At 38.9% G+C, this 21291-nt stretch overlaps 1 protein-coding gene across 1 annotated transcript in view; it reads right to left on the reverse strand.

The window, feature by feature from the left end:
* Positions 1–2756: 2756 nt before the first annotated feature.
* The window catches only part of THEMIS (thymocyte selection associated), a 71141-nt gene continuing 52606 nt past the window's right edge, over positions 2757–21291 (reverse strand). The window contains exons 5-6 of the mRNA XM_063389958.1: positions 12805–12955; positions 2757–2905 (exon numbers count right to left, since the gene is read on the reverse strand). Of these exons, the coding sequence (XP_063246028.1) occupies positions 2757–2905; positions 12805–12955 (300 nt within the window). The remainder of the gene's footprint in view (positions 2906–12804; positions 12956–21291) is intronic.

Below are 21291 nucleotides of genomic sequence, written 5' to 3' on the forward strand. Positions count from 1 at the left end.
GTGTGTGTGTGTGTCTTATTTAATAAGCACAGAAACTTAGTCAGCTGAGACCATTCCTTTTCTGGCTCTTGTGTGCAGTTCAAGTCCAGAAAGCAGCCTGACAGCAGTTCTCCTTTTCAGCTCTCCAGGTGGCTGGACCATGTTGTTTCTGTCCTGTTCCAGCCATGAGTTACATGCAACTATCAGCACTTAAGACAGGCTCTGCCTTTTCTGGTTTTGCTGCTGAACTTTTTGTGGTTGTTGCTGTTCCTGTCCCTGCCTGCATCCATTTCATTTTTGGTATCAGGGACATAGGAGGAGACATTACAGCAGCACCAGAGTTATTCCAATTCAGTGGTTGCAATGGACCTTCTATCTTCCCATCTTCTCACACTGAGAAAAGCCACTGTTGGTATTTGAAATACTGGCCAAAAGACTGCCAAACCGAGGGCTTTCCTCATTAAAAAAGGAGAAACAACTCTTGGCAGTAAAAGGAGAGAAACTTGTCTCACTGAAAAGAAAGCCACACATTGAAAATGCTTCCAGGGTGGTGTGGCTTTTTTTCTTATTTTCTCTCGAATCTTTAATGAAAGGTTAAAATATGTTAATGATGGTTGTTGCTAAGCAAGCTCAGGCATCTGTAGTGAAATCCCTTGCTTAATTGCTTATTGTTCTGGAGTGATGAGGTCATGTTAATATCATTGACCCTCTGGGCACATTTATTCTATCAAAATTAACATAGCAAAGACCTGAGGCAACTCTCTGTTCTTTCTTTCTCCCTCCTGCTTAGGGTGAGGAATAGCTTTTTACTAGTATCATCCTAGCATGCCACAGCCCTGATCATGGAAAGATTTTGAGAGGGACATTGAGGAAACACTGCAAATGATAGATACTGTTTCTTTTTAAGGTAGACCTGACTGCTGAGGCATACGTCTGTATTTCATTAAAACTATTTTTCCTCCTAACGATTCTATTTAAAAGTAATTTATATCAATAGACTTAGTTTTGATAAATTAAATATACCAAATAATTAAAAGTGGATATTAATAAATGACTTAAATGTCCTGAGGAAAGGAGGCACCATGGGTGGGAAATGGTTAATTGATTAATTCTTCAAGAACTATCATGACCAGATATTAGGTATTTGACACAGGTGAAAGAGACAACATTTTTTGGTGCATGACTATCCTGTATATAAGCCTAAATCAGCTATTTTGGTTATTTTATCTGGCTACATGTTGTATAAAACTTTTGCTGGTATTAAAGGTTAATCGCATAGGCCCACATCAAACCTATATTTCCCAAAATGCTCACAAATGCAAATGTGGAATCTTGATAGAAACTTTATGTGCTAGAAAAAAGCCATAGTGCAGATTTCTGATGGCTGGGGGAGACCAGCAGGCTGGAGGAACCACGTGCTCCTTGGCTAGCTAATGATTTCAGAGAGTGGATATATCTATCAGCCATTAAGGACAAAAATTTATGGGATCGCTTTATAAAGCAAAGATTATCCAGAGAGAGTGATCTCCCTCAAGGCAGCAAAAGTCCTTTTCTTTCATGTTCTGCTAGTAACCTCAAAGAGGACAACTAATAAAGTGAAACCTTGCTTCCATTAACAGGGAGTTTAAAGGGCAAGGTGGATAAAGACTTAGGAGGAACAGATGCCACAACAGTAAGTGGTATAAACAGATGCTGATCCTCTAGGCTGGTGTTGCTTCTTGAAAGTATGTTTTCCTCTTAATGCCTAAGGTCAGAAGGGATATTTTAGTCAGAAGAGAGCTTAATTCCCTCTTTTTCAACTTCTTTACATGATAGAACCTCAATAACGTGTGGACTGAGGAAGTAATGTGTTACATGAAACGTCCCACTTAGTTTCATTTTCAGTCTTTTCTGTAGCTGTGGAGCCTCTGTGTCTGTGAGCAGGGGGAGACACACTGCCCTGGATGTCACATTTCTGAGGGTTTTGAGCATTGCAGAAAAAAAACCACCTTTCTTCATATTCTCTGTGTTGCTTAACTCAAACACTGTATGAATGTTGCACATTGTTTAAAAATAAATACAAAGTGCATTTTGAAATTAAATACTTCATAATAAAATATTTTTTAAATCTCTGAAACACAATATTTCAAGTTTTGCCTGTGTTTTCAAGGGTTTCTTATCAGAAAAGAAGTAATTCAGCCTAGCCAAGTGAAATTCATAGAAGGTTCACCTATGAGTTAAAAGAACTGGGACCACAGTTTCACTCATAGCTAGAAAAATTCTCATCTGCATTTAGCTGGAAATGACACCTAGAGATTTTTGGAAACAAAGCCCTCTTCACTGGCGCTTAAAGTCACTGCAGACTGCCAGAGTGGAACCTTGCAGGTTTAATGAAAACACAAATAATGCCCAAAAGCCTTTAAAACATCAAAACAGTCATGCACAACAAGGCATCCACTTCCAGAAAGAGGAAAAGGGCTGTATTCAAAGTACTCTAATTTCAGAGCAAATTGGCACCAACCAGTAAAAGGCCTGTGTGTTCTGTCACCAGAACAATGATAAGTACTCCTTTAACAAAGGTTAAAAAGGTCTTTATGGTCTCTCCTTTAACAATGGCTGAGAGGTCACAGGTGGCAGCTCAGAGGAGCCTTTCCTGCCTTATTCACAGGACATTTGCAGCAGCAGCAGAAGTTCCCAGGGGAAAACCTCTCTTGTTTTGGGAAGTGAAGATTACCAACCAGTCTGAAAAATCACTCTGCCTGCACTTGTTTGCATCCACAAGTGATCCCAGCTTGCACTCACCTTCTTCCTTTGGATAGTGAATGCTCATTTGTAATGCTGGTGTCATGAAATACTTTTCTGATGTTTTCAATTATGTTTTCATCAATATAGCTATAGTCATGCTCTTCTTCCTCTTCCTCTTTTGCCTCATAGTTTCTTGCTAGGTCTGAAAAATTAGCAAAAAATAACTCTAAGGAAATGGAAGACAGCCCTTGGCCTGGAGAAGAAAAATGGTACAGTTCAAAAAGACAAGCATAAAAGCAAAGCAAACATTCTCTTCACTTTTATGTTTTTCAGAGCTCCTAAATAACTTGCTCAAATTCCTGGACAGTATCTGTGATAAAACAAGAATGAAAATGAGCTGAGCACTTTATAAAAGAGTCTTCACTCAATAATTCCTATTTCAGTTTTTGCATAGGCTTGTACCTCTAAGTGGAGCAGTTCCTGCTATCTATGCATGAATAACTTTAAAGTTTATTGAAAGGTTTAGCTGGTATAATCACTAACAGCATAAAAATAGGTAGATAAAACTATCTGACCTTATCAAGAGAAGAGCAGTCCACCTGCCATGGACTGTACCATCCTTACCACAGATGTGCTCCCATGCTTTTGTGTTTCATTGCCTGACAAGAGGAGCCCTGCAGCTAGGGAACCACAGTGTTGCCTTGGGATTACCTAGAGCCAGAACCCCCATTTGCGTCTTATTTAGAAGGTGATATAACAGAGACATGGAGTTGAGAATGCCATGAGGTTAAAATGAAAGATTTTGAAGTGTATTTCCTTACATCCACCTAGACTGGCCTGAAGCAGCACTGAGGACAAACCTTTCAGAAAGCAGCAGTGTTTTCCCACAAGAGCAGAGAACTTCATTGGAGGCCTCTTAGCAGCTCCAGCACTGTGGCAGGCTCTACTCTGCATCTGGGTACTGTGACCACTTCACAGCTCACAGTGGCACAGGCTGCACCCAGGAGACCCCAGGGTCTCATCTCCTGCTTGGGTGGTCCACCACTTCCCTGAGGCTAGAGGAAGGTCTGCTAGACATGTGGGACCACTGACCTCATGGACCTAAACCCCATAAGGATCGGTCCATGAGTGCCCCATTTCACCCCTCAGTGCCTCTCCATCCCTTAGCCCAGCCTGTGGTGGACAAGAGCCATCTGGCAATAGGACCAGCTAGAGCTGAGATGATGGTGGTGATATCATCACAGATCCCTTGCCAAGAGCAAATCACCATTAGAGTTAATCAGGAAGTCTCACAGGTTATGGAGCTCAGAGCATACTGTGTTTTTAAAGCCAAATCTTCCACCTGAACTTGCAAACCAGTGTGAAACACTGTTGTGGGTACAGCTGTTCCTGGTTGATTAATATTATAGGACACAACCTGAAACAATTCACCCATCTGACCTCCCAGCAAGCAATGTTTGTCAAGTAGGTTCTTCTTTATGAGACCAAACTTCTCAAATAAGAATCCTCCCAGTCTTACACTTTCAACCATTATGTGGCCCTCCAACAAGAGGATAACTCTATGATTTCTCAGCAGTCTACAAATCCCACTTGTGTTTCTCCTGATACTCTCCATGACTGAGGTGTCTCTCCCTGAAAACTGGGTAATAGTAATTTCTTTCTGAAGGTGTAATCCCTTCCTTTATAGGTTTGCTAAGACTGGAAATAAATACGAGGTTAATCAAGTATCCCTCTGGCTTGACTAGCACAGAGTTTATCACAAACCTATATAGCCACAAGTCCCCCACTACTGAATTAGCAAATTATTTCCAGATCTAGGCATCAAAAGGAAAAAAACCCACAAAAACCGAAAACAAACAGAACAAAACCCCAAACAAATGATTAGAAATGCATGGAAGATCTCACTCACACATGCGGCCACTATCATGTTAATAAACATTTCCTGGTTTGTAGCTCATTTGCAATTTGGCTGTGCTTGATATCAGTAAAAGCAAACTAATGAATAAAACAGGCAATGAAAGAATAAGCTAATCCCTGTGATTCAGCGAGGGAAATATCATTTGTGCACTTAGACTTGCTAATACAGGTCTAAGGTACACATTGTTCATGGATGGCATAGCCAGGCTCTCTCCTCTCCCAAATACACGTAAACAAATTGATACACTTCTAAGCAAGACAGCTCAAGGAGAAAGAGCATTGATGTCATCATGCCAGCCTAAATCACAGCTGTCCCCAGTCCCAAACCTGTTCAGAGTTCCTTTTGAAATGTATGTATTTACACTTCAATAAAACATTAAGCAATGAATGAGTCAAGCTGAACAATTCCAGGGGGATTCTGAACATTGAAATCAATGCAATTTACTTCACTGTTTGAAAAAATCTATTAGCCTCAACACTGAATTACTGAATCAGATAGGCCATATCAGTCTGCCAAGAAAACAAGGCTTATGTCATCATGCTGTCCATCCATCCATCAATTTCTTCAGTACTTTTACAAGTTCATTTTTGCCAATTTCAGACAGATTTGAAAAGGGGACAGAAGTTTCACCGTGGTTACAAAAGCTGGAGTTGAATTAGTTCCTCTATTGAAAGAGAAGCATGCAGAACACAGCTGTTATCCACTCGATTTGGCAGCAGACAGCAGGATAAATCAGCATGTGCATATTGGTTGGCCACTCAACACGCACATAGCTCCAGACCTGCTCTTTTCCTTTTGATAGGAACACTACAAGGAGAGTTTTGGTTATTATCAAAAAAGACAGAGAGGAGCATCAGGGGACAACAGTCCCGAGTAGTTATTAAACCAAATTTCATTAATTCTGCTCTTCCTGGAACAATTTCTGTAATTACATTTGCCTTTATAGTGGAAGGCTGGTGCTCTGCAGACTAAAAATTTCCATTAATTTCAATTGTATCCTCAAGTGAGTAGGATATATTGTTTTTTTCTCAGAATATACTTGCCATTTTTCACAAATTTCAAAGTCAGAAGTCGTTGTCATAAGTCTCCATTTTGCCCTTCCTCAAAAGGAAGGCAACAGAAGTGACCCAACTCATCAAGACCTTTGCTTGAATGAAACACATGCTAGAGACCCCAACTCATGTACATGTACAGCTCTGCACACCTAAATGCCTCTACCTGTGTGACCATAACACAGTTTTATAGCTATGGTAAATACTTCAGATCAATTTTAACATTGTGTAAATTAACACTCAGCCATACAGCATTTACTGTTTGTTTATGCCTTACTTGGAAAAAGTAGTTGAGAAATATTCTGCGTAATAATATTATGAACTCAACATGGTAGAACCACATCCTTATTTCTGCACATCATTTAAGTGGAAATGCACAGAACCAAAGGTATATGCATAAACCAAGCACTTTTATGAACAGCAGCATTTTATTTGCTGTGAGCCTGGTTCTGATGCACTCTGTGCTAATGAGAACTAATTCCTTAGGGAGTGCTGCTGAAAGCTGATCAGTGATAGAAGAATCAGAGCCCATAAAACTAATGGACTATTCCTTGAGCTGATATCCATCAACCATTGCTTCATGTGGTGATGTAGCAGATCTTTAAAAACCGTTAAGTGCCACAATCAAAGTATTTCACATAAACTGTAGGGTTGCATTTAAGGTATGGGTAATATTTATCTCCCTCTGGAACCTCCTAAACTAATGCTTGGAAAAGACTAGTCTTAATTTCTCAAAAAAATCTGAAATTTCCTGAAAGAAAACAACTGTCGACATCTTTCACTGTCCTTTTAATTTTTTTTCTTTGTCAGTTTTTTTTGTAGTCTGTCTTGCTGGTTTTATTGAATTTTTTTGAGACCTGGTTTCCACCATTTCACTACTGTCTCATATAAAATAAATCCCCAGTGTAACAATGGCTCTTGTAGATCAGAAATGGTTGCCACAAGTTTTAAACAATCTCATATTTCTTGTCTCATCAGAAGTTCCTGCAAGAGGATGCAGAGCGGGGTTCAGGGCACCATCAGAGGTATTCAAGTGCTGCTCTGCACAGGACTGGGGGAGCAGAGCCAAGCAGCACTTCCAGAGGGTGGGAAAGGGCACTGACATGAAGTAGTCTTTGGTTTAACTACATTTAACAATGTCGTACCTCCTCCTTGCAACCACCTAAGTTACTGCCTGAAATCTCTGAATATTACTGCAATTAAAATCAGTCATCTCTAATAAACCAGTAAAATCAGAAGGATTCAGACCTTGTGCTCTCTTCCCCCTGCTGTAAAACAAGTCAGAGTTTGCTTGAAGGCAAAGCTGATTGGAAATATTTCAATACCATTTACTGAAGTGTACTCACATCTTATAAAATGGTATGATCTCCATATTTTAAGTAATTCTCTTGCCTTTTTTAAAACTTATCTAGGAAGATGTGTCAGCCAAGGATAAATTTTATGTTTATGGATGAAAATACAAGAAGTTTTTTGATTTCTTTTTTTTTAAAGAAAATTACAAGGCCATGGGAGCCAAAGAATCTAATATCAGTTTTTCCCTAATCAAACACTGAGCTGAGTGGGGAAGCTGGAGGGAGTTGTCACATACACATATGGGAAAGGATTTCTAATTCATATTGCTTATTCCCATGCACCTGGTTCAGAACACTAATACAAAATGCCTGTGACGTCATAAAAAAGAGCAGCTTTTCTTTTTTTTTCAAGATAATTCAGAATTTTACAATTTGCTTGAAGTTTTTTGGGGTTATTATATTTAAATAATTTTAATATTCTTTTTAGAGCACAGTGCCATAGTCAAATATATTGTCTTAACTAATGGGACAGCAAGATACAGGAGCAGAAATTTCTTAAACCATCTTTAAAAATTTAGTAGACATATGTGCATCCTAAAGCACAAACAGAAGGCCCAATCCTCTTTTTCTTTCTTCAGCCCACTAGCCTACTAAATCAAATGACTAAAGACAGAATATGTAAATACTTTCCCTAAAATATCCTTACATCAATGAACAAAATCAGCATAAACACTGTTTTGTTGCAGATTGTAACTATTTCAGAAACCTATGCCATTAACAAGAAGATTACATAGTGCTATAGAAATTCCACTTAGAATAAATTTCAAGGATAAAGAAAAACTGATACAGCAGATTTCTGATGAGGGTTATTATCCTGCAGATATTGCTCCCATTTTTAATTAATTCAAAACAGTCAAATATAAGAAAATAAGATAATATCTTTAGTGGCCTATTCAGGTTTAATTACAACAGAGGAAGAAGGTTCCATTCCTTAGAAATAAGGATATTAAATCCTATCTTTATTAACATGAACTCTGTAAAGAAAGACAATAGAGGCTTTAAAACAGAGAAAAAACATGTTTTTCTTTTCAAAACTATCTGGCCTTTGGTAAGAAATAGCAATTGTCTCTGTAACTAGGGGGATTTTTGAGAGTACAGATTCAACATCCTTATTAGGAATTTGAAACAGGTTGGTGCTTTGGAGGATGGCTTAACATTCATCAGTAGAAGTTTAAAGATTAGTCAGTGAATGGTGCATTTCCTCCCACTCAAAACCCACAGGAGTGTGTCTGTGTTATTAGTCTTGACATATTTTCTAATCCATTATCTTTTGAATTAGCAGAGCAGAGTACACCCTCTGGAACAGGCAAGCTTGCTGTACGCAGCAGTGGACTCATGGGGATTCCTTGGCTGGCTAGGAAGAACTGTTCCATAATCTAATCCACTTTCCTGTATAATTCTGCAGTTATCTTTTAATCAAGCCAAATAATTTTGGACTATGCTAACATACAACTTTCAGAAAAAGATTTAACTTTGATTTGAGTATGTCAGCATACTGTTCTTTGGACTGGGTTACATCTGCCGAGTTCAAACTCACACTATACTCCAATTTGGACAGAACTGGTAATGGGATATACTCCAAGGCAATTAAATAAGAAGCAATTTCCTGGTCTTGCAAAAGAAGTATATCATTATGATACTACTTTGTGATTTTCTGTGTGCATACTAAGAAGGGTACCAGGAGTTTGTTTGGAATTCTCAGTAACAGAAGCTATGCTTTATCTGGTGTTCCATGAGTAGCCCAAGCCAAAAGAGTAAATAGGATGAACTTCAAATTAACTAATTGCAATTTTTATGAGAAATGAAGCAGGAGACCTGTGACTGATGATCTTTTGAATCAGATACATGGCTAAGAACTCAGATAGAGGGAAGAGTTAGTGCTGTAAATCTTTGTAGTACCAGAATCATGCAAGCCTTCAGCAGTCCTAACACCATTTTTTCCCTCTAATACTCCTGGTCATACACCCAAAGCTACCTGCAAAGCACAGGTCTACAGCCATAAAATCATGGAAATAAATACATAGGAAAAAATAAGCCTAACTGATAGCTAAAGTTAAAAAAAAATGTCTACTAGAAGCAGGAGTTATGTCATCAATCTACCATAACTACTGATATGTGAGTCTCAACTCACATGTAGTCATGGTAGAAAAGTAGAAAAAGTAAAATCTGCTTTCTCATAAGGGATGTCACAACAATAGGAATCTTGATGGAATGAGGCCCAAAGGAAATAGTTCAAGAACATTCAAGAAAAGATATTTTCAAAGCTGAAAAAGGCCCTAGAAAAAACATTCTTCTCAATTAGATTGTTTCAGAATTAAGAACAAATGAAGAATTGGCTAAGAAAAACGGGGTTGTGCTAGAAACTGAAAAATCACAATAAAAATCAAGTGCTTCTTGAGATTCTGAAAAAGATTTTTCAATGACATATAAATAAGACAATGAGATGGACAAAAGACTAATGCTAATACCTCTGAATGAATAAAGAGAGAGAAGGAAGACAGACTTCAAGGAGGGCAGATGGGACAGTCAGGAATATCGTTTTACCGTAGTGCTGAAACATGTTCAGTAGAAGGTCCAAACCTGGAACCTTTGCCAAAAGTCCAAGCCTGTTTTCTGGTGTCCAGAACCACAAACTGCATGGGCTAACAAGCAGTGTGAAGCAGAAGACGACACTTTACTGGAACCATGGGTAACAGAGGCAGCCCTCTGCCTACGGACAAGTGAAGAGCCTCTTGAGAATTTCTGGGTCGGGATTTAATGGAGAGACCAATCAATACGAGTGATGTTGTGGGTGCCTGCTCCAGACACAGTGATTCATTAATGGAAGAGTCAATGGGAACAAGATTTCCTTTGTAAGTTTGCAATGGGAGGAGCAGCTGAGATGGTTGTGCTGTCATCCAAAGGGACCTGAACAGGCTAGAGATCTGGGCAGAGAAGACTTTCATGAAGTTCTGCAAAGGAAAATGCAAGGCCCTATACATGGGGAAGAATAACCCCATGCACCAACACAGGCTGGGGAAGAGTGACTGGAAAGCAGCTTTGCCAAGGAAAACATTAGGGTCCTGGAAGACAAACTGACCATGCTCCAGCAATGTGTCCTTGTGGCAAAACAGTCTGTCACCTCCTAGGCTGCATTAGGCAAAGCGGTGCCAGCAGAGATCCTTGTCCCCCTGGTTGAGAGCACCACACTGGTGAGAGCACACCTGGAGTGTTGGGTCCAGATCTGGGATCCCAGTACAAGAGGGACATGGATGTTCTGGAGCAAGTCCAGCAGAGGGTCATGAAGGTGATCAAGAGCCTGAGGCATCTGAAATAGAGGGGAAGCTGAGAAGGCTGAGACTGTTCAGCCTGGTGAAGAGAAGGCTCAGGGAGGATCTCATCACTGATATCAGGACCTGAAGGGAAGACAGGAAGAAGATGGAGACAGATACTTCTCAGTGGCGCCCAGTTACAAAGGAAACACAAGCAGTAACAAACACCCTCACAGCAGGAAAACGGAAAGAACAAGTGACCTCTCAGTCCTGTTATTGAGCTGAAGCCTCAGTAACAGTGGATCCATACTGCTTTTCTCAGCCAAGGATCTCAGTTCAGAAACTGCTGTACAGTTCCCATAACAGGCACAGGAAGTGACTCTATGACTTCACTTTTTGCATAAACTGAGAAGCTGCTTTCAGAAAAATATTTAAAGACTCTTCACAATAAAGGCATTTTGAGACTTTAGCCTGTATTATGTTTCCTGTCTGTGAGGAGTCTAGGCCAAAAAAGTTAAGCACCTACTCAAGCATTGATTTCTGTCCTTGTGAATAAGCCAGTCTTCGGCATAAGTTTTATGTCTTCCTTCTTCCTCAAAGAAGCCCTGGTCACATTTTCTTCAGATGTGTTTCCTCTGCTTCCCATGTCTGCCTACTAACCCATGCAAGTGATCCAATTAATCCCTGTAGCACGGACAACGATTTTCAAAGTCAAGCCTCAGAGATTTAGAGGAAGTGCTCTTGACAAAAAATGAGTACCTTTTTAACCTCTTTTGGTATTCCTTTTTTTTTTTTTTGTAGGCTTTAAACTGAGGTTACTGTCCTTTGTAGCTGCTAACATAGAAGCTTCAATAATTATCCCTATAAAATCTAATCCAATCATTAAACAGTAACAGAACAGAGCCCGAAAAGAGATTTTTCAAAGCCACAAAATAACAAATCTGGAATTTTATTTCAAATCTGCTAGATACCAAAATATCACGCTGGTTTTGTCTGGGGCAGAATTAATTGTACTCACAGTGAGTAGTACAGGGCTGTTTGGGATTTGTGCTGAACACAGGATTGATAATATGGAGATTTTTTTAATGTGTAAGGGCTTTTTTTATGAGTATGGCTTGCACAGAGCCAAGGTCTTTTCTGTTTCTTATACTGCCATGGCTGGCAATGGAAGCTGGGGTGCGCTGGAGTTTGGGAGGAGACACGGTCGGGACCCAAAGTGAGCAAAGGGATAGAAGGAGGAAGGACATTTGGAGTGATGGAGTTTGTCTTCCCAAATCACTGTTACATGTGAAGGGGCCCTGCTGTGCTGGAGATGGACACCTGCCTGCCCACAGAAAGCAGTGAATTAATTCCTTGGTTTTTTTTTTTTTTTTTTTTTTTGTTTGAGTGTGTTTTTTCTTTGTGTGAGTGGCTTTTGCTTTCCCTGTCTTTATCTCAACTCACAACTTTTCTGGCTTTTGCCCTTCCAGTTCTTCCCCTCATCATGCTGGTGGAGGAATAAGCAAGCAGCTGTGTGAGGCTTGGTTGCTGGCTGGGGTTAAACACATCAGTCAATAATCAGTCCTCAAATTATCAATTTCCACAGCAATAAGGATTAGTGAATACTCAACATGACACTGTAATTCTTCTCCAGAAAAAAGGTTTATGTAGCTTTTAGAAGTTTCAGCACACATAGCTTCAAATAAAAAATCCTGTTTAGGAGTCTTACACACTGAATGACAAGAAAAAAGAGGAATTTATAGGAAGTTCTTCTCTTGATACCAATTTTCAATTAACAACTGCTGTGAGTATGAATATTTGTGCTTTAGTCTTCTAAATGTTCCAGTGTTGTAATTAATATGATTTGTTCATATTTCAAATATAACCTGTGACTGAGAGATTAATGAAATCAATCTTTTTATATTAACTGCAAAGTTGAAATATATATATATATAATAAATTTGGCTTCATTGTCTTATCATCTAGCTTTTCAACTTCAGTATGGCTCATTTCTGAAAAAGGAAAAACTTGAAAAATAAGTAGAAAAACTAAAGATCTATCAAAATTATGGGAAATAAAAACAAATAGAGACTTTAAAAACAATTATCGGTCAAGTAATTTGCTCAGTATAATTTTGTTCTTCAAAATACAAAAAAATTAGTTGAAGGCATCTCTATATCTTTAATATAAATGGCTTTCTCATCTTAAAACATTTTGGGACAGGTATTTTTTTAATAACAGATTGTATGTAAACATCACTGTAAAGCAAAAGACACCACACGTTTTCCAATCGTCTGTTCCTAAAACCACTGAATATTCATGCTGCAGTGTCAAACAGAGTTTAATACCATGCTGCTGCTGAGAGCTCGGATGAATTTGCCTTACAGCACTTATGGAGGAAGAACAGAAAGGTTCACTTTTCATCCCTTTTTGGCTAAGCCACAGATAGCATGTGAAATCACACAAGATACTCCTGTATGTCAAATTTTCATTAGGGCTGGGGTTAAGCTTTGTTGTAGTAATAGCTCAAACCATAAAGCTTAACTGACCTTTAGTCACAGCAGTTTCCACTAGTGTAGCTTTCCCAGTCATGTCTTTATTCTCACGATGCACCAAATCATTTTGACAACTAACTTGCAATTCCAAAACATCAGCAGCTTGATCTGAGCACATTTTCTTGGCGGTGTCTATGTAGAAATTCTGAAATTAGACAGGATAGCACATTAACTTTCCATGTAAATTGTTATTCCAAACTGATGTGACATGCAAGAGCAACATTCTTTGGGTTATTTCTGTGAGTTTTAACTACAGATCTTTCTGTTTGTCAATGTCATCAATGACATTTACTACAGAGCTTGTCTTTCAGTCATGTACATCACAAAATAACATGACCAGGAGGCACTCTAGGTGAAAAGATTACCTCTAAAACACATCTCCAGTCTTTATTTTCCTTTTTATTTTTGTCTGTATGGTGTCACACAAGCAAAAGGAGATTTATGTATCCCTTTTGGTTGATTCAGATTACTTTCTGATTAACTATTTTTATTGTATCGATTGTTCATTTAATGTGTTCTGTTCCATATTACATCACAAATTCATATAAAGTCTGACATTTCAATTACATTTACCCAGTAGCATTCACAGCATAGTATAGTTAGATGATGGGAACAGACAATTATGGTGTTATTAATTATAGTTTTGTTACATTGGAAAAAGTAAGTTAGATGGCTGCAATATTTGCATCCCTTGAAATTCAAGCTTCATACACACCTTTCCATAATTATGTTGGTTTATTTTTAATTCTGAGGTATTTATGTCATAAATACTTTCAGTCAAATACATATTTTTAGCTGTGTAAGTAACAGTCAATTAAAAGTGCTAAAAATATATCTTTGGCGAATCTCTACAGTAGCTGCACTGTAGGTACAGACCAATTGCAATCATTATTCCAGAGTATATATTTTAGGAAATAATCAGTATAGATTTTCCATTCAAAATCAAATGCAGATTTTTTTCCTTTGCAATGACAAAGCTCATCCTGTTCAGAGAGATAAGGTCATGTTGGTAAATCTGACATTAGTTACACAGTAATAGGATCTGATCTTTTCAGAATCAACCCACAATTTGCAAAAGTGCAACACAAGCCCACATTTTACAACAATTTGCCCTTTTTGAAAAAAGATATTGGCTAGCAACAAAAGAATTCATTCATAATGGAAATAGAAAATTTGGAAAAGCATAATATGAAAAATAGATGAGGATGAAATCTATAAAACGCAGGGATGATTTTGCCCAGTGGGTGGGCCACAACACTACACAAGTGGAAGACCCTTATTTTTCAATTAGAGGAGTCTATGGTACTTTTCTCCTTCTTCCTAAAAAAACCCCAAGCCCACAAGATCGATCCCCAGGGGTCAGCTGAGTTACAGTATTCAGCGCACGTTTGTGCTCTATGGGTCGTGCAACGCTGGGTACCGCTCACCTTGGTTGCAAAAGAACCTCTGAGGCCCAGCAAAGCTGCAAGCAGGGATGTAATTCACAAAAAACTCAGGCACTTGTAAAAAAGAAATTCAGCCAAGAAATATTTTGTGAAGAGGACAGAAATGTCAGGAGAAATTCTCCACAGCAGAGAGCTAAAATAACCCAGTGGAAAAGGCACTGTTCAAACTAAGACTGTGCTCAGTCTGTTGTGGAGTAGGTTCACAGAGGCTACAGGGTCTTTAGCTTTCTTCCACCAGGAGGACATGGTCTTTCTTTCATCTCCTTTTCTTGGTCTTCTGCACCTAAACATGCCTGTATACTCCACCCATTTGTTGCCAGACTGCGCCAATTATATGAACATTCACTTTACAGGCAGGTATGGAGAAATGTCCACCTTCTGCTTGGGGAAAATAAATGCCTAAATCACTATGTTTCAGAGCTGCCACTAAATTAGTCCCATCCTTGGTATCAGTCATACCTCCTTATCACAAATTAAAGGTCTTGGAAGGGGTAGGTAACTAATATTCATAGGCAGATTATTGCAGTGTCCCAGTAGTTTGGCATACTTAGCACACAGAAAGCTTTCACTTAATGGTCAGTTCTCAGGGAAGAATGAAACCTTAATTTAAACTGTAGACATAAAAAATAGAAGTGGGCTTTTGTTGTTGTTGTTGTTGGGTGTTTTTTTTTTAACATGAATTTTCTTATTTTTTAGTCAGCTCCTTATTTACCCTATTAATACTAACAATCAATGTGATGTATGAGTATGTTGAGTTTATTTATTTTGCACTGCCTTAACTAATTAAAAACAAGCCCTGGTATCAAATTAGAAAGATCCCCTCATTAAGAAAAATGTATCTGGAATTTGTGTTAATCTTACAATTCATCAGCAAAACCACACGCTGTGAAAAAGTAGTTACCTGGGGCACCTTGTAAACAAATTAAAATATGCAAAACTCAAACATTTAAGAACAAATGGGATTACAGAAAATGAACTGTCACATCACTTTATGCTGAAATCTGATAGCATTTTAACATCCTTAATAGCACTATAGATATCAATTATACTAGAGACCAACAAAGATAAGTTGCTCTTTTAAAATTACATAACAGAGAAGACTTACAGTTGTCTTTCAAATGCTTGGCAAACTTAACACAGAATTTCTATCTAGGCAGAGTCATTGTTCCACTAATTTAAAGAAGTCAGGATATCAGCCATGGTTTTCAATAGTTACTGCCAGAAAAAACATTAATTCAATTAAAAACTCATAATCTGAGCTGCAGTCATTTGTTATAAGAGACTACTCAAGAGGAAACCCCAAAGCTCAGTATTTGGAAAATAGAACCAACATCTACAGGTGCACGAACTAAAAATTTTACAGCAATGGCTAAGAATTGCCCATTACATCTTCAGGTTTGCTTGTGGTCCAGGAACAACTCAGGAGTCAAAGCATAAATTCAGAAAGGTAAATGAGTCTAAATATGCACAGTCCTCAGGAAAGAGGAGGCGTTGTCAAACAGGATAAACACAAAAAAGTGTGAGAGCTGAGGTAAGAACCAAAGGGCTGGAGATGCATTACTTCAGTAAGAACAGAAGTGTCAGAATTCAGCAGAAGCTGTAAAAGAGTGCTGTTTTTGTTGAAGGTGCACGAACTGAAGAGATTGCAGAAGCAAACAGTTTCAGAGTAAGGGATTTGAATTAGTTTCCCTTGATCACCTGAAGAGTTTAATGCACTGCATCCATGGGTCTTTGTGTCTCTTTGTGTGTGTGTACATGAGCTCTCTTCTGCAAGCAAGGCTTCCCTCTGCTTGTCTGCTCCAGAAGCAGTGAAATCTGACAATAGTTCTTATGAGTAGCATTGGACAAATAGTAATGTTTTCCCTATCTACAGCCACAGTTACACAAAAACTGTTCCCAAAATGCTGATTTCTCCTGCATAAGTGTCTGCTCTCATCCTCTTCTCATAGCTTCAAGCTCTGTTCTCCTCTGACTTAAAAAATTTGGGCTATCAACAATGTGAAATCTTTTTTCATTACTGTGTCTAATTGTTTTTTAAACTCATTTATGTTTCTGTTATCAGTATCACGCGGCTATGAGTTCCAGAATTTATTTCTGCACTGAAATTTACTTTGGGTTATGAGGTTTCTTTTTTACCACCCTAACTCATAATTTCCTGCTGGTGCTGTAATTCTTCTCCATTAATTTTCCCCAATCATTCAGATTTTTACTCTTTTTCTTGAGTAACATCTTTTTTAGGTATAAGAGTTTCTGGTCTTTAATATTTCCCCTTGAGGAGTCAAATTATAACTCATATTGCACTGACTCTGGAAACTCTTGCTCCTTTGCAAGATACAGTCCAAAAATACTGGAGCCAGTCCCTAGCCCCTAGCCCACACATGCTTCAGACAGCAGTAGTTGGTCACAACTACTCAATCAGCCCATAAAATAACACAGTACTTACCAAAAAAGAAAAAAAAAAAAAAAAACAAAAAAACAAAAAAAAAAAAAAAAAAACAAAAAAAAAAAAAAAAAACAAAAAAAAAAACCCCGCACACCAAAAAACCAAACCAAACCAAGAAAACCCACACAAAAACAAACAAAAAACCAAACAAATAAGCCCTCCCCCCCCCCCCCAAAAAAAAACCAGCCAAAAAACCCACCAAAAACTCCCACAAAAAACCAACAATAACAGAATCACAAAACAAGCAAACAAAAATCCCCACTCTGCTCCAATTTTGGAAGTGTACAGCAAAATTATTGTAATCACTGAGATAGAACACAAGAAGGAGAAGCTCTTAGAGCAAGTAAGAAAAAAGTCTTTTAAATCTGGTTACAAAAAAAGAAAATAATTCATGTTCATAATACACATTATTGTTCGGTTGATTTTTTTTTTTAAGGAAAGAATACCTCAACAGTATCTAGAACATTCAGAGTAAAGAAGGAAACAACATTTGTTTAAAGTACAGAAAAATGTGGGAGTAAATATGAAACCAACAGCTGTCATAATCTCTGAAAATATGGTGAGAGATGTAGTGGCATAAACTAATCTGACAAAACTATGCTTTTCCAGACTGAAAGTCAAGCTGTTACGTGATTACAAATGACTCCAGTGAAGAGGAGTACTCATTTGCTGGAGCAATCAGTGCTGGACATGGCACTACACCTTTGGAGTAGTAACTTGACATTATTACAAGTCACCCATGCTAGTAGATAGAGAACATAAACCTTTTACTGCAATCTTTAAAAACAACTTGGAGTGGTAATAGTTAGAGCCATCAGAAACCGAAGCCAAAGCTCCAGATACACATTTGTTGCTTTGGCATATACTGCATGGGTATATTTATCTCTAAAATGCTTAATTGCTGCACACACCTTTACACCAGAAGAAAAAACATATACATAGAATGAAAGTGTGATGGATGATTTCACTGTCCAAACACAGAAAACAAAGACAATTTACCCCCACAAGCTGCATACGGCTGTTCTGCAAGTGTCACACAGCACTGTATTCACCAGGAAGCCCAAGCCAGGCTGGATGAAGTTTTAGTTTTAAATATTTTGCGGAGTATTTAAAGGAAATTGTGAGAGGGTGGTAGAGAGAGAGACATAATTTCTGATTCATAAAGAAGACTTCATAAAGAAGGCTACAGAATTACAACCTACCTATATCATTTTGCTCCCACAGTCATTATATCTGCATGACTTTCTGCAAGGACAGTTTGGAACTACAGTGGGTCAGAAAATAATCACAGATTTTTGTTTGCTATGTCCTATCAGCCAGAGTAAATGCTATCACATTCAGAGCCTTAGACCATCCTGAGTCACAGATCAGAATTACTTTTGGGTTGGAAGAGCATATGTTGGAGTACATTCTGGAGCAACTACATTGGTCAGATTTACACTAATGCTTGCCATCAGGTGATCCCCCCTCTATTCCACTCTGGTGGCACCCCACCCAGAGTACTGCATCCAACTCCGGGGCCCCCAGCGTAAGTAGAACATTGATCTGCTGGAGTGGGCCCAGAGGAGGGCCACTAACATGACCTGGAGCACCTTTCCTATGAAAATAGGCTGAGAGAACTGGGGTTGTTCAGCCTGGAAAAGAGAAGGCTCTGCAGAAACTTGGCAGCTTTCAGTACCTAAAGGGAGACTATAGTAGAGGAGAGGAGGGGTTTTTTATCAGGTAGTGTAGTGATAGAAGAAGGGGAATGGTTTTAAACTGAAAGTCAGTAGGTTTAGGTTAGATTTTAGGAAGAAATTATTTTCTGTGGGGATGATGAAGCACTGGCTTGGGCTGCCCAGGAACACTGTGGGTGCCTCATCCCTGGAAGTGTTCAAGGCCAGGTTGGAATGGGGCTTTAAGCAACCTGGTCCAAAGGAAGGTGTCCCAGCCCATGGGAGTGGGTTGGAAGTAGATGATCTTTAAGGCCCCTTCCAACCCAAACCATTTTATGATTCTATGAAAATATATTTCACCTACTGTATGACTAGAAATCTGAATGGGTGCTCTTACCTAACAGATGGGAAACACAAATTTATGTAATGGGAACACACACACAGGAATTGCTGACATGTCTCAAAATCTGTGTTATTATGGCAGACAATTAGGATTGATTTATTCCACTTGAAAAGAAACAATTACCTTTGGATTGTTATTCACTTGTATCCCAAGGTAGCCTTCTTGTATGATCTATTGGCAAACCAACTGACCTTGCACATCAAGGTAATTTTTGCAAGGGCACAGTGTACCCACAACAAAGGGTAGTGACAAGGGTCTATGATTTTGTAGCAAAGAATTTTAACAGTCTTTCCCATTGCACAGATTCCAGTGCATGATATGAAGTCTTCATTTTCCACAGTCCACTGGAGTGTGGAAAAGGAGAAGAGCTAGTTCGAAGATACTTCAGAAAGGCCATGGGCAATAAAGAGGATCCTCATTTAGCCTTATTAATATACAGGATGAGAGCACTCTGGAGAATTATTATTTGCCTGCAGGACTCATAAAGTACTATAAACTGCAGATTAACTATTTTGACAAAGAAGGGGTCAAGGTTATATCGCTTCAAAGACAGAAAATTTTGTATTAATTTGTGAGTTATTCTCTGCCTAAAAGAGACAAAAACTACATGATCAAACCAAGTTTTGAGATCCAGATTCAGGTGCTTCATAAATTTCTTCCTTACATGGTGCTTTCTGTACATACCAACAATATCACAATTAATTGGACTTTCATTGTCAGTAGACTGGGTTTTATCATAGAATCACAGAATGGTTTGGGCTGGAAAAGACCTTAAAGGCCATCTAGTTCCACCCCCACTGCCATGGGCAGGGACACCTTCCACTAGACCAGGTTGATCCTGGTTCTTTTCCCAAAGGCTAAAAAGAGGGAAACTGTGAATAAAATAAAAATGCTTGTTTGCAGGCTAGTGCTACTGTAGGTGCATTCTAAGGGTTCAAACACGGTATATGTTTTCCCGTAGGGACTGGATTAGTTAATCCCTGTTCGGCGCTTGAATAAGAATACTTGGATTTAAAACCAAAACAAACCAGAGCAGAAAGCCATGTTCCAGCCAGATCCATTTCGACAAAAATAAATAAATAAATAAATAAATAAAAATCTACTGAGCCCATTGGTCTTGGACAAACCAGTGGCACCGCACCCTGCCCGACACGGAATTTGTCTGTGAGCTGGGACAAGCAATGACATCCAGACAGAAAGAAATAAGCGGGAAGGAGGCGGCTGGCACCGCTAGAGGGCTCCGCATCCCGGCGCATCCCTGCGCGTCCCGGCGCTCCGCCGAGCGCTCCCCGCGGAAAGCACTGGCGGGACCGCGGCTCAGCGATGAAACTGGAAAGCCTGGCATCCCAACTTTCCTCCGACAAGGACTTCTCCTTCTGGTCCACCGCTTTCTCCCCGTTTGAAACGACGCACAACAAATGTCGTGGTTATATGTGACACTACGGAGAAAGAGAGCAACGCTTGACCAGAGTTGATTTTTTGGGATGCAATGTGGTGAAACGTAAAGATCTTGTAATTTAACAGGCTGCAGTTTAATAATTGCTGTAGGGGAGGCGGGGAATAAAGGAGGGGGTAAAAGGGATCCAGCTGACAGGATGACCTTTAAAAAGGGCTGTTGTACGTGAACAGTACATGCTTTCTCGGGAAGTTTTGCGAGGGCTTTAAGGAGGTGAGGAAATACTGCCAGTCTGCACTGACAGTTCCCACAGTTCAGGTAAATTTTCTGCAGCTACTGGAAACAAAATAAGTTGCATTATGTAATCAATAAAAAACCACACAAGAGTGTATTTCTATGGCATTCTACTGAAAATCTTTACTTGCTCCAGAAATTCAGAATCCCAAGATTTTAGTTCTTAATCCAATGACTTTCATATACTCATTCACTGTTCACAGTATTTGTTTAATCATTTGTTGAATGAGATCTTTTTCTCTCCACAAATTTTTCCCAGAATAGTACTGCTTGTGTCTCAAGAGACTTTAGAATTAAGTTTTGCTACCAAAGATCTTTTATATCTCTGGGTAACTGAGGCTGTCAGCCCCTTTTTCCCAGATATTTTTTTCCCCTGCCCTGTCTGTCTACAAGCAAAAGAGAACAGAAAATTACTTTGGGCACCCTTGAGTGGCCTGGGAGGAAACAATGCTGTATTAGCCAGCACAAAATCACCAGGCTTAGACCTTCAGCTTAGTGTTACAAATCAAAAAGGCTATTTAAAATTCTTTTAGCAGTAGTGCAAATGCAAAATGCAGAGTTGTATAATGCCCTCCCAGCTCCATCTCCTCCCTCTTCTCTCCCTGCTAAATACATAAAGGGGGAGTGCTTGATGCCCTGTGCCTCAGAGAAGAGAATAGTTTTTTCATCTTTACTGTAATGTGGATGATAATATTCCATTTATTTTTGCAGCGATGTCTTTATGTTAAGGTTTGGTGCTTTTTTCTGAGTACTTAGTCTTAAACAGCATTTTGTCTCTTCAATACACCATGCGGGGAAAGAAAAGTATTGTTTTGTGCATTTTATATGCTGGCATTTCAAAATGT

Source organism: Prinia subflava, chromosome 2 (assembly GCF_021018805.1).
Source record: "Prinia subflava isolate CZ2003 ecotype Zambia chromosome 2, Cam_Psub_1.2, whole genome shotgun sequence".
Classification (NCBI taxonomy): Eukaryota; Metazoa; Chordata; class Aves; order Passeriformes; family Cisticolidae; genus Prinia; species Prinia subflava.